This window comes from Anser anser, assembly GCF_964211835.1.
Source record: "Anser anser genome assembly, chromosome: Z".
NCBI classification, from domain to species: domain Eukaryota; kingdom Metazoa; phylum Chordata; class Aves; order Anseriformes; family Anatidae; genus Anser; species Anser anser.
The window spans coordinates 13,152,151-13,166,647 of NC_139723.1; the positions used below are offsets into that span (position 1 = coordinate 13,152,151).

The following is a 14,497-nucleotide window of genomic DNA, read 5'->3' on the forward strand; positions in this document are numbered from 1 at the left end:
AAGTATGCTGTCTTCATTCTCCCATAAGGTTAGTTTAGGTGCCCTAAAATAAGTCTAGCATTAAGGCAAGAAAAAGATTTTGGGCTGGAGTGTAAGCTTACACTGTTCAAAGCAATAGTGATGAGACTTGAAGAAACTGCCAGCCTAGGTTCAACTGAACCAAGAGATGACTGCGAAACTTGAAGTTCACACATGGGGAAACTCTCGTTTTACAGCAACATGGAGAAGTGATGTGCTTCCAAGAGCTCTGTTCTCTGCCAGGCACCAATTTGGGCTAGAGTTTTTGCACAGATTTCATAAAACTACAGGCTAGCAAGTTTCACATGTTCTAACAATTAAAGTCAAGCAGCCAATTAGACAAGGCACTTTCTACTGCTTCATCAAAGGATCTCTGCCTTGATTACCAAAAGACTGCACTGACAGTCACAGCAAACATACAAGCTATCACCAAGGCATCAGTGTTTCATCCATGTTCTGCTGATAGAGTGCCTACCATGCAAGTAAAAATCCTTCCTCTCCCTCTAACAATTGTTTGGGCAGATTACCATTTAGTGTTGTCACCAGGTGTCTCCTCTCAGAAGCTGTAAAACCAGGGAGCACCCTGAACAAGTATCTGACAACTTTGGAGCTCCTCCAAGCATTGCAGTGACTATGTGTACACATTACACACTGAATAATGACCAGTATTACTAAAATATTACTGCTGTTAACATGAAAGCTCAACTCTGATGACATTATGCGCAATTCCATACACATTTTCCATTTTCAGTTCTGACCAACCCAGAATCCTTTGCATTTATTACCATGGCTCTTCAAAAAAAAGAGAGAAGGCACAAGACTTTACGATTACAAACTATTTCCATACAAACATTAATTTCAAACATACTGACTACAGCTGCATCAACAATTTTCTAGAAACATTTAACTTTCAGTTCTAGGCACCTGCTGCATCCTGTGCTGCCTTTTGTGTCTGTACTATCTGCAACAAAACTGTAATGAAACAACACTTCCAAGTATCTGGCAAAGGAACATCTGCAGAGGGCAAGATAAAATATGCAGAATTAAACAAAACAAGATAGATATGCTTCTTCTGAAAACTTCAGTCTTATGGAAACAGAAATAAGTGTGACCCCCTTCTCTGCATCTGTCCATTACACTGTACTATTTCTAGATAGTGTAAAAGTTTTAAGGATCACATAAAACTCAAAGAATTTTACTCTGAGAGTTAATGTTGAACATAAAGAAGCCTCACCACAACACTACAGATATTTACTAGCAATGAGACAAACAAGAACACATTTTTGGAAGAGGGTTGGCAGGAGTACCAGGTTTTCAACCAACACAAGATTCACAGTAGGCAGCAGCTGGATCAAATCTGAAAAACAGACCCATGTAGTAATGATCACCTAGAATGACCTGAAGTAAGCTTTGTCGTAAGGGTTAGAAGGCAGGAAGCTTGTCAGCAGAAAGTGATGCAGGAAAATAACTTAAGGTGGGGAGCACCTGGTTCCTTCTACTAAATGGAAAAGTTTACAAATTAAACAGATTAATTTCAGGAATACGAGTTAACATCTGTGAAATACTATTCTAGGCTCTATCTCTAAACGCATCCTGCCTCACTTTCTAGGCAATACAGGCTGGCATACTGAATCACAAACATAAGGTCTACATATATGCATTATTACTAGTTCAAATGTGTTCAGTCAAAAAAGACATGAAAAACTGACTTGTCAAAGTCATTTTTAGATAAAAACATCTAAATTTTATAAGTGCATGATTATTACAATAGGGGAACACTTCTTGGCTTCAAAGCTCCTGTAAACTATGAAATTCTCTCAAATTTATGAGATTTGTTATCAGCTGCTCTCACAACGTGAGACTCAATTCCAAAGTTATAATGTAGGTAACTACTCTCCAGTAAATTACTAGAAGAAAAAGCCTGAAATCAGTCTTCTATGACATGAAAAGAATATTCCAGACAACCGAATTTATACTCTAGTAAAGACAAGTGGACATGAAAATGAATTGCAGTCTTTTTCATGGGGATACATACCACACATTGTCATTTTTAACGTATACTGAAGTTCAGAGAAGTGAGTATAGTGTAGCAAACCGCATTTTTTTTAACTTAAGTGCTGATTTTTAAGTGACAGTTACTACTCTCCCTTGCATTTCCCCTCAACTGCTACTGAATCAACCTGTCCTGAGGGAACTGATTGTGCTTCTAATGCTTGAAGAAGGGCAGTTTGATCATTAGACTTCACTGCATTTCACCTTCTTCCCTTATAGCATTTTAGATATTTTAATAAATACACATGCTTAACACTAGATTATGTAAAAAGTTATCTTCTGATTTTAAAAATGCAAAAGCACTTAGCCATCCAAAAACAGGTCATAAGAATTCAGTTATGTAGCTTTGTTGAGACCAGGGTCTCCCATTCACTGTACAACTACAAACATTTCACGTGTTCGTTCAGCAGTATGTATTTACATAAATCTGCATTAGCCAAAAGCATCTAGGTGCCAAAGACCCGACTATATTTGGGCACAGTAACTCATTCCGGATAAATTATTTGGTTATCAAGTTAAGTGACATTCATGCCTTGCTTCTCAGATAGTGATCTTGTTGATGGAACTCTCTACATGAAGGGACTAGTTTTCAGCTCCTTTTAAAATCTTCATTAATAGGAGGGTTTAATATTTCCGCCTTAGGTACAACGACAGAACAGCTGTCAGGTATTTTAATTCTTGCTCTGTTTTCCTATTACATTAAGTACATTTCAGTACTGCTATGAAAGATGCCCCAACATCAAGTTGTGCCTGTGAACAGGTTATGACTAGCAGGTATTTCTTCCACTTCAGCTTTCTCCTCACAGCCAAACCCTTAGATGAAAAGGAGTAATGGCCACAAACTTTATAGCTCCTTGCTGTGTTAAAGAGATACTAGCAGATCATAATATTGGGGTATGTCTGCAACTCTGCCTGCCAATATGTACAGATTGATTAGCATTCCTTGTTTTCTTCATCACAAAGTGTTTCACTGCTGTGAAACGTTTCATTTCCGCGTTTAGTATCATTCATCCATGTAGACAGTGCAAGATTTCTTAGTATTTCTGTAATGGAGCTGTCTTACAGTCTTGGCAAACAGCTCTAAGTTCCAGCACATGTGTGAAGTTTCACTTCCCCGAGTAGCCAGAAGATGCATCTGATACTGATGTGGACCACAAGTTAGACAGTCAGAGACAGACCGAAGTTTTGCCCCATATCAATTCTCACTTGCAGTTTGGTCTGTGTGACAATTTATTTCAAATTCTACACTCTCACAAACTCCTCATCAATTAAAGAGTATTCAGAGTTCATCGTTTATGATGAACTTTGTTTTGGCACAGGAGTTAACGAGGTAATTCTGAAATTCATCTCAAGTTTCCTCTTAATCTCTGATCTAAACCGTAGAAAAAGGAAAAATTTGTTCTCCAAACACTCCATGTAAAACCTGAAGATGAATGAGAACAGGCATGAAACTAGAGTGCTCTCAACCCAGTATCCACTAATACACGGTAATCTTGCTCCAGGCTGCTTAAATCAGACATAACGGCTCCCAGTGCAGTTATAACATCAGATACCTCATTTCTGATTTATACTAAAACCTTACGGAACAAGACTGGGGCAATGTTTTTGCTAGTTCCCAAATAAATGCTTCTAAGCTGAGGAGCTGCTATGATAAATGCAAACACCATCTCTTTCTCCAAACAGTTCCAAACCTGGAGTTGTCACCAACTGAAAAGTGTAATTTAAATTCAAGATCCTTCTTAGGCACCACTTCATGCTATACAGGAAGCATCAGACCTTTAAGCAAGGTCTGCAATTAAGTTTTCCTCCATTCTATTCCCAGGTAAAGAGTCCTTCTGACACGAAGTAGCAGCAATGTCAACTTCCAGCATATAAAACATCAGAGCCATCGTGGAAGGATATGGGTAGTTTGCACATCCATCAGTAAGACCTTGATGCTCACTTCTATGTGCTTGCAGCAGTCTCTTAATTGGGAAAAGCATATAATCCCTAAACAACTTTAGGAAGGAATGCTAAATAAGTGAACTCAGATCTACAAGACAGGTAAACAGCTTGAATAGCCATCCTACAAATAGATGAAGTAACAGTTGTATCTTTCAGCTCCTGGAACAAAAGGTCAGGAAACAGCTAAGTAAAGGCGCTTTATTTTAAAGCACTGAAGTAATTACCTACAGAAAAGATAGGCTTGTTTTCTGCATCAACCAGCCTTCAGCCGAAGACTGCACTGTATGGCATCAGCCCAGCCTAGTTTCTTTGGCATCCCAAAGCGCTTTTGGTGTTCCTTACAGTTACGGGAACAGATTTTTGTAAGGTTTGGTAGCAAAGTCAACCCAGAAAGTCTAAAAGCAGTGGTTTCAGTAGCCAAAGCTACTGAATACTATGCTGGAGTATGGTATCTCATATTTAACCCTTTTGCTACCTATGTCTCAGAGCAAGACATCTGGAGCAGTGCTGGTCACTAAGATCCAAAGGGAGGTAAAAACAACCTTCACTCAAAGGCACAAAAAGCAGACTACTCAGTAAGGAAGAAGCAGTGTTGGGCTTTGAGCAGCCTCTTAGGCTGACCCATTTTGTGCCACTGCATGGTCCCTACGGAAAGGGGAAATTGTCAACAAATGTTATCTGAAATGAGGAGTCATGAAGTACAACCTAGAGAATTCACCAAGACAGATGAATCCATTCCGACAGTCTTAAAAATCATCCTCTTCAGGAAGGATTACCTAGTTTGGGGGAGATTTGCTTTCAAATTAACAAATATAAACTGTATGTAGTGTAGTCACTTGAAAAGACAAAATTCCATTCTTACAGTCTCAGAAACAGAAATACAACATCATGTCTCTAGGCCTGAGCCCATTTATTTCTCCTTCTCTTTAGGTATCTTATGAAGTAGAAACTAAAGCAAGCCATAGAACTAACTGGTGCTGTACAGAGCTGAACCACAGCAGACCCAAAAAAGCAAGGTGTGAGAATCCACGTTGTAACACAAGTGTCACAGAAGTGTAGTTTGTCAGCTAAAGTGTCTATGGGTGAGAACAGTAGCCAAGACTTACAACTATGAGTAACCAATGCCAAGAACATCCCTTCAGGTGTAACCAGTCATCCTCACACCATACGCAAGTAAAACTCACTGTCACAAGCACTGCCTACAGAGTGCAGAGAATGATTACAAAAAAGCATTCTCAAAAAGCAAAAGGAATTATTCAGAAGTAACACAAGTGTCATCAATATTTTCCACTTATTGCATGTTAGCAGGTATGAACACTGACAATTAAAGTATTATATAAATATATATAAATATATTCCAAGGTGATGCCTGTGGCTAACGTCAGTCTCACTGCTGCCTGCTTATCAGGCTAGACAAATTTAAGAGAAAACCCTAACGTTGATGAATCTGCTCACCCTTGGCAGAGGCAGTTGAAAAACACTGGAAAAACCCCCTCATTTTTTTGTTGCTGAATTCCTGCTTAAACATCACCCTTCCACACAGTAGCACCTGCACCAACGTAGGAAAAGCTGTTAGAACTTTTCTGCCATGCTGGCACAGAAAATATGTTATCAGGACAAGAGAAAAAAAGCATGTACTGCATGCCAAAGAAGTTCGATGTTGGTGCCAGGACTGCCTGAAGGTTTTTAGGCCTCAGCCCCCGCTATTCATGTATGCATCTGGGGAACTTCTCTCCAACACATCCAAGGTATCAACATCAGTATGTGTAGGAGGGGCTGAAGCCCCATACAACCTGTATCAGCTAAAGCTTGTCTCTTCCCACATCCCACTATTGCAGCCCTAGGAACACAGTCACAAGAAAGTTTATTTATTGTGAGCAAAATGACCATGTACTGCCACTACTTTTCAGTAGTCTTTCAGTAGTAAAGTATTGGCTTCCATCCCTTAAGCCATGGAGAATATGTAGCCTCCAAGAGGAGTAGTTTTAAACACAAGCTAACCAGTATATTAAACAGCTGCAGCCGAGAACTTAAGATATGCTCTCAAAAGCTAGGTATTTGGCGACTAAAAAAAAAAAATCAGGCAATAGAGTTCCAAGTCACTATCTCTGAATAAAAATAATGAAATGTCAACCTAAACTGTACAATGTTTCTCAGTCTGACAGAGCTCAGAGTTGACAAATGGAAATGAGACAAACTGAACCTTGCCAATCATCCTTTCATTTGGCTTTTAGAGTACAGGCATCCATCTGGTAGTTCTTTCAAAGTTAAACAACTGGTCTAAATACATGCGCTCTATACACCAGCTGTTGCTAAAATAAAGTACTAACAGAAAACATCACTCTGCAGGCTCATACTTCCACTCTGACAGCACAAATCAATTCAAATGTGCATCCTAAAGAAATGCAGAAGTGCTGCAATGCAGAAGCTGCTTTACCCACAAAGCTAAAAAAAATTAAACTACCCTTCTTCACAAGGTACCAGATTAACTTCCTGCATCCTATAAAAAACTAAGTTTTGTATCAGCCAGGCTAACAAAAACACAGCTCCACTGGAGTTCAATAAAATCTCAAGTGAGCCTTGTATAATTAACTGCTTTTCTGTATCTAAATCTTCTCAAAGACTTGAAAGCTCAGAAGAATTAAGTGTCCTGATAGCATTTATAGCACTCATACACAGAACTGGATGAAATGTAAATATAAGTATATAATTTTTGGTGTGGAATCTAGACAATGATTGACAGAAGTTCCTTCTGACTAGCAACATCTGCATTGGTTTCTTCTGAGTTTATTCCATAGTTTAAGAGAATTGCAAAAACACCGTGTGACAGCTCAAATGCCAGGAAAGTGAGAAGATGCAGAAAATCCCCAAATGCACATACCTGTTATTTTGTCCCTGACAAGCTTGCAGGACTCTATCTCACCAATGCTGCCAAACAGACTCTTCAGCTCCTCTTGCGTCATGTTCTGTGGAAGGTAGTTGACTATTAAATTGGTCTTGCTGTCTTCTGTGTGTCCAGAATCAACTGGTGATGAGCAATTGTTTATGGTGGTTGAACCATGGGCTGTGTTATTGCAAGTTGGTCCATTAGACAGCTGTGCTTCCATGGCAGCGATTACCTGCTAAAAATACAGGAAGAAACATCAAAATTCGTATTTCACCCTCTGTTATGGAGAGTCCAGATTAGAATCTAAAAGAATTGTCACTATACACAAGTGGTATTGCCAGGGACAGATAGTGCTTCTACATGCAAAAACAATACTGAATGATTTTTAACTGTTAATCAAGGAAACAATTTTAAAACTTACAGGCAAATCAAGTCATCACTAAAATCTTCTAGGGCTTATTCCAGCGAAATCAAGAGCCATAACTCAGTTTCTATCCTCCCCCATCCCCTTCACTCAGGACATCAAAGCTTTTATAGTATAGAAATTACCAAGCACAATTGGACTGTTGCAGTGGTAATCAGTACTGTTAACTTAAGTGACAACTGAAACATGAAGTGCAGTTTTTCAAGTATTTGCCTTTTTTGGTTATTTTCAAAACAGGTGGGTGTTAATTGTATCTTGACCCTGTCTCTGATAGTACTAGAAAGCAAGATTAGTAATTTAAAGAGATGTTTAGGGATGTAAATGAATATGCTGGGATGGAAAACAAACTCTTCCTTGATAACCTCTAAGTCAACCTTCTGCTACCACAGGCTGGCAGTTTCTAAATGTATTTTTTTGATTGAACTGCCAATTTCTGTTAATCACCTCTTCCTTCCTCTGTACCCTAGAAACTGTTAAATTTGATACTTTAACTCACTCTGTTAATGAAAAGAAGTGAGCAATCACTACCCCAGAAACTCCTGTTTCACCCAAAAGTAACTGACTGTATGATTTGCAAACATAGCAGCAATCATCTGTGGAGAAGAGTCAGTACTTGCCCACATATTACCCACATGTTCAAAGGCTCTCTGCCATCACTGGCAGTCAACAAATGCTAACAGCTGTTAAACTGTTTTTTAATGGCAGTATAACATCCAAGGCTTGGGTAGCCTATCCTGTAGGAGACCAGCTATATAGAACAAACCTCACCAGAAAATTCTATGTATGTTACCCACTAACAGATCATTTATTCCAGAAGCAAGACTCATCAAGAAGTTTAACTAAAAATCCAGTAATCATTGAAATCCAACCTCATACTAAGATTTTTAGAAAAAGATCTGAAGCAAGAAAGCCTGCTATAAAATCCCTGCTACAAAATCATAGGAAAGACCCCTGGAGGTTATCTGTCCTTACTCCCCTGTTCAAAGCAGCATATCCAATCACTGCATACATAAACAAGTGATTAGGCCAACTGTGCTCAGTGAGTTCAAATCTGAATTTCCTAAACACATGAAAGGGAGGTTACAGCATCTGAAACGAGTTCAGACATTCCTGGGAAGACATTTCCATGTTTTGTATATAGAAGTGTTTTCCAAGAGGTTACTTCAGCACAAAGCAAGAAAAGGAAGATGCATCTATTAAGAGTGTTTTATATAAAAATGTGATCTGGTTTTCCTGAGGAGCTACCATTTGATCAGCAACATTTTCCTCCCTTGTGACAAACTTCGAGGGGGTAACCTGCTCCTGACACTGTAAAGAAACAAGTCAGCTGAAAAGATGGGAAAACAGATGATCCCAATTAAGATAAATTACTCTTCAGAATACCAGTGTATCTGGCAGAGTTGGTAGCCACAAATGCTGTGCTCTCACTGAAGCTCTGTACAACTGATTTTTTTCCCCCCATTATCAAATTTTAAGTCTGTATTGACCAAAATTAGAAGGATTTAGCAAGGACAGACAATCCTCATTTAATTGCACATTTATTTTCATGTTCAGGTGGCAAGAATGCTATCTTAAGCCAACATTCAAGTGAACAGCTGCAGTAGCCTGTGTGTGCTGAAATTACAGCATTTCCCAGCTATAGAACCATCTGCTCTGGATAAAGCAATACTAATATGTTTTACAAATAATGCATACTCCATTGATAGGTTGAATACAACTGTTCAAACACATGCCACATCTTCAGCAGTTACTAAATACTTCCTGCCCTGAAAGATAGTTTGAGATAAATTTACAGTTTTACAACAATTTCTTAGAATAAGAAATGTAAATATACTTTAAAAAACAGTAATCAAATACATAGTATACAGGTGTTTTTTTTTAAAGTTACTGCAATTTAGTATTCAGACCATACCAAAACAATTTTAGTGCAATACTACTCTTCAGTTATCCACTGGGTATTTTGAATTATCACTAAAATCTAATTGACATTGGAAAAAAGGCAAGCTCTGCAGTATAATTTCTACAGGAGATCACCATGTAATAGAAAAGTTGTCATAGTACACTAGTGTGCTCTAGGCCCTGACAGAGTAGGGACACAACCTACAACCTGTAACAAAACACAGAAGAGAGTTAGCGTTCCAAATAGGAGATTAGAGTTTGGTATGGCCTCAGCACTATTAACATGTAAAAAAAAGTAGCCTACATAATTTAATAAAAATCCCACAGACCCCAGTCCAAGGCTCTGCTGCCCACGAACCACTTCTAAGCAGAGAAGCCACATCACACAGTCTGACTGCCATGTTAGTTTGGAGTTGCCGTCTGCAATATGGACACAAAAAGTACTGTATGTTAGATTAGCAAGATAATGCAACAAATCAGTTTGTACAAATTTACAGTAATTGCCTTTATATTCCCAGCACGTCCACGCAGTGGGGCTTAATTGAATTTGAGGCAATTCCAATCTAATCTTTCCAAATTCAGTTCCAAAATTATTTTTCTTACATGAATTAGGATGCTTATTTTTAAGAGATGATTTAAAAGATAGCAAAATCTATTACCTCTGCATCTACCCTGGGAACTACCACAAGAACCACACCATAACTAAAAGGACTATACCGCAGCATATAAATATTTTTTTAAAGTCTTCAAGATGGAAAGAGGAAATGCAGTGAGTCAATTTTCCATTAGCCATGTAAGATGACCATTGCACCACTGAAAAACAGCTCATCTTAAATGCTTTTCCCAGCCCACAAATACAGAAGGAACTACTCTGTATTTTGATCAAGTCCATTACTAAAATCCTAGATTAAAAATGCAGTAAATTAAAGTTTTGCAGAGAAGGTGTTCAGAAAGTTTCCCTGCAACAGCCTTATTTAAGAGTACCAGTGGACCTGCAAGTGGCAGCGGAGTAAAGGATTTCTCAAGGAGAACCGGGGAAACATAGCAGTGAGGTAGTTCTTCATAATGGCGTTTTCGTGTCCAAGCACATTGTTGTAGTTTGCTTTTTTTAAAATGAAGGGTTGTTGCAAACCCAGTTGAATTTGAATTGAACAATGCTAAGAGAATAACAAAAAAGCTAATGGGCCATTTGCAGCTGATTACAACTAGTCCAGATGTTAAATATAACCACAACACTGGCAAGAACAGGAAGACTGTTGCCACAGTTTGAGACTGGTATAAATCCAAGAGACTTTTTGCCTCTGGTTAGCAGATGAGAAATCTAAACAGTGAATTTAACTTGATTAAAAAACTCAGATTTTGGAAGATTGCTGCACCCAGGGTTTATAAACACATTTCTCAAAACAACCTTTGCCATTTCGAATACTGTAAGTTTGTCTTCATTGCATCTTATTACCAAAGTCTGTCTGGTTAGATGGCTTGACATCAGGATTTCATTTCTGATTTAGGTTGATATCAAGACCTTCAATCTTATCTTCTCATACAAAACACTGAGGCTTTGGTATGAGCTGCAAGCCATTCTCTACGGTCTCAAACCAAAAACAAATTCCAACAACTCCTGAAGCACTTCACTGTACACGGGCAACCATGTTTGACAAACTGCTTACTGTTGGAACGCTTTTGTCTCTGTGCCTCCCAGCAAGCCTGCATGACCTTGCAGAGTATTTTCACCCTGCAGGCAGAAAGCTCTTACAGGACAGCTTAGCTGGGTGAACTTACACTGCACTCACCAGAGACTACACTGAGCCCAAAAAGCACCCCAGCACTTCCCCAAAGAACACCTCTCATTTGAAGCACTTTGTTTCCATAACACACCTACCTTCAGTGAAGTGCTCCACAGGACACAGCAACGTACCCCTCTAACTACCACCATTACGTCTCAAAAACAAGTCCCATTCCACCATTTCACCGCTTTTGTTACTTTTAAAATTACAAAGAATGCTTTTTCTTTATATCTAATATGGAAAAAGAGTTCTTACCTTTTACCTTATACTTCCACTTGACGTGAAAACTAAGCGATATAGCTAATTATGCCAAAAAACAAGACTTTAAAAAAAAACTATTTCCAACCTAGCACTGCACTTTAAAGTCGTAGCATTGAACCGTGAATAATTCCCAAGAAAGCCGAAACACTGACCTACTGGAAAATCACTGGTATTGTGGAAAGACCTAAACAGTTTGACAGTGTTAGGCTCAGAGAGAATGCACTTCAGATTACTGCAACAGCTCAGCAATCACTGCACTCAAACCTGAGAAAGTCTGCAACCTCAGGAAACAAGGCTTTGTAAAAGATACTCAAGATCACCTTGCAGTGACACTGAAAAAGGAATCCTGCTACTTGTCTGCGGTCCCCAGAAGAGGAGGAACCAACATTGCTGAGTTCAAACAGTAACCAGTTCCCTTTGTTAGCGCATGCAGTATATTGGAGCCATCTATCTTTAAATAAATCTGCTTTTAATTTACAAAGACAGTTACAGTTTTAAAATCTAAGCAGTCTTAAAAGCTGTCCGCGGTATTAACAGAATCCCAGTTTCTAATTAGCTCCAGTTCAAGTAAGTCATGAAAACAGTTTGCATGGCAAAGGTTTCTTTGTTTGTTTTTAAGACCAAACATCAGGAATTAAAAAGCCATATGCTTCAAAGTGATTAGTCCTGCTTCCCATAGAACAGATACAATTTTATCAAGACTGCTTTAGAAAATAAAGCAAAGCTAGCAAGACAAAGACCAGCAATACAGTATTTAGTGGGCTACTAGTCATTTTCCCTGAAAAATAGGTATTTTGGTATGCAGCACCTTTTCAATACTTCCAGGACTCAGCCTCGGCTACCATTTCCTGCTGGGCATGAGCAGCTGAGCTGCTGATGAGGCGACAAAGCCAAAGCATTCAGACTGCCGTTATCACTCCAGCTGCACCGGACAGAGAAGCATTTAGGGCTTCTGGCTGGAGACCCTCTCCTACCTGTTTGTGTTCATATCTTTTCATCCCCGTCACTGAGGGGGGGAAAAACATTTCATGTGCATCTTATATACAGAAGTTAATTCTACTTATAGACATATCAAAATCATTGCACAGATGCCTCCACTGATTAAGCTGTATACTTCTAAATGATATTACTACATAAAGGTGATTACAGATAAGCAGATGTCATAATACATAATACATAAAAGGATTTTGCTGTCGTAATGCCAAGTGGCAGAATGAGCTGGGCCCATAGATGAGAACAATGTCCTTTTTGCCTTCCAGATATGAAGGTCTGAAAGTCTAAACCAGAATTTTAGTCTCAGCTTGTAATAAAATTGTCTTTTAAAAAAAAATCTCTGGTCTCCTTCACAAAGGTTTTACTCCACCTATTTCAATACACAACAGTAATGACAGCTATTTAGCAAGGCTAAGTGGTTTGTCTGCAAGGAGTATTGCTCAAAACCTTAAACAAAAAGGAAAAAAAATCATTATTTGAGGGCTTAGTGAAAGTCAATAAGCCCTGATTTATCATCGAAGCTGAATTTTACTTTAAAAACAAAACTCAGCAAAAATGTACTTCCAAAAATATTTCAGTGCACTATTATTTGTACTTTGAAGAACTGAAATTATTAATGCTTCCTCTTAACTGTTTTTTAATCATTACTTGAGTATTAATTTGACAAGGTTTTTTTTCTTGAATAGTCAAATATCCTTTATGAGGCTGCATGAAGACTCATCATTCATTCATGGATGCTCACAAAAGCTGTATAAGGAGAGACAATGCAGGCTGTTGAATTCAGCATATGCCAGGAACTATCACACAGGCTGCTAGAACACCCCAAACTTCACAGGTGAAGGCACATGCAGGCCAGAGGGCAGCTCTTCAGGCAACAACCTTGATTTTCACAACAAGACACCACCAACGCTTTCAAGTCTCCCGGCAGGAAGGGTAGTTATCAGGGAGAGCTTGACGGTTTCTCTGATGTCCAGAAGTAACAGCACAGACTGTGCTTGGCGAGTCTGCACAAGCAGGCTAAACAATCCTAACTCTGTCTGCAGTTTAACTTGTTTTAAAACACCACAGACCAACACTTCCCCATTAGCAACCCTTCCCACTCACACGTCTGTTTACTTCTGCGTTGTTTCTTCCATTATACTATGAAAAAATTTGTAGCACAGACAGGATCAGTGAACTACTCCAACAGAATACTCAGCACAAGAGAAAACAGCCGGTAGAGAACCTTTTGATTTATGCATAAGTTACAAAGAACTTTTGATACAGTATTAATCAAAACCCCCAAAAAGCTCAAAGAAAACTTGGAATTAGCTTCTGATAAGGCACTCACAAAGTTTTCAAAGTAATTTAAGTTATTAATGTAAACATGGGCAACTGTAAGACCAGAAAGGAGAGTAGTCGCTATACAACAATAAAAAGCTAACCATGCACCCTCTCTAAGGTGACTGGTTTAGAGGGGAAACCTTACCACATCAGCTCTGGTATACATAGCAGAAAAAGTAGCACTGCTGAACTACACCGTGGCCTCAGCAAAGGCAGGGTGAGAAAGAGATCAAAGATCCAAGATAGATATAAAAAAGGCATATGGGATGTAAACAAGAGGATTTTAATTCATCCTTCTGACTGGTGCTGAAGAAACTCATCTGTAGAAGCTTTTGGCAACAATAAAGAAGCAGCTAGATAGGTTTGCCCCTTCCAGGTAGGCAATGAGAAAACAAGAGAACAATTCTGGACAGTTGAACAAGACTGCCATCAGCACAGACACGAAGTCTGCTACCAGGAAACGGGCTGACAGCTCTGGTAACAGCACTAAAAGGACAGAAAAAGAAAGGTCAAGTCATCTTTTGAAGGTAAAAAAAGATACGGGGAACACTAAAAATGTATACCTGAACTAGAGAAGTGTCTCCACATGTGAAGCAATACTTTTGGAAAGTCAGTAATCTGTATAAGCCAAAGAACCTATCAGCTGCTCTAAACAACACTACTGCACTAACACAGCTACTGCATGAAGAAAGAAGCCAGCATAACAGATTGGTAAGCAGCTCTGAAAAAGCAGCACAACAAGGTGAAGGCACTGCTCGACAAGAGGCTGATCTGGAGACCACGCAAGAGCTCTGTTTGACTGCAATTGCTGATAAACTGCTGTGGGAGAGGTGGGCAGGGCAGCTAGAGATACCTTAGAAGTCACACTAGAAATATCACTGCTAACACTTTTCTCTAACACCTGCACTCCGT

General features: G+C 39.0%; 1 protein-coding gene across 42 annotated transcripts in view; it reads right to left on the reverse strand.

Moving 5' to 3' along the window:
- Positions 1-14,497, reverse strand: part of ELAVL2 (ELAV like RNA binding protein 2) — a 342,584-nt gene that overhangs the window by 42,656 nt on the left and 285,431 nt on the right. For 11 of the 42 annotated variants that reach the window (XM_083818596.1, XM_083818605.1, XM_083818593.1 and 8 more), the window contains 2 exons: positions 9,554-9,644; positions 6,896-7,136 (listed from right to left, as the gene is read on the reverse strand). In XM_083818596.1, coding sequence (XP_083674722.1) covers positions 6,896-7,136; positions 9,554-9,625 — 313 coding nt within the window. In that variant the 5' untranslated portion in view covers positions 9,626-9,644. Of the gene's footprint in view, positions 1-6,895; positions 7,137-9,528; positions 9,645-14,497 lie in introns of those variants that run through there. The other 31 variants (XM_083818600.1, XM_083818607.1, XM_083818604.1 and 28 more) reach the window with 6 other exon arrangements.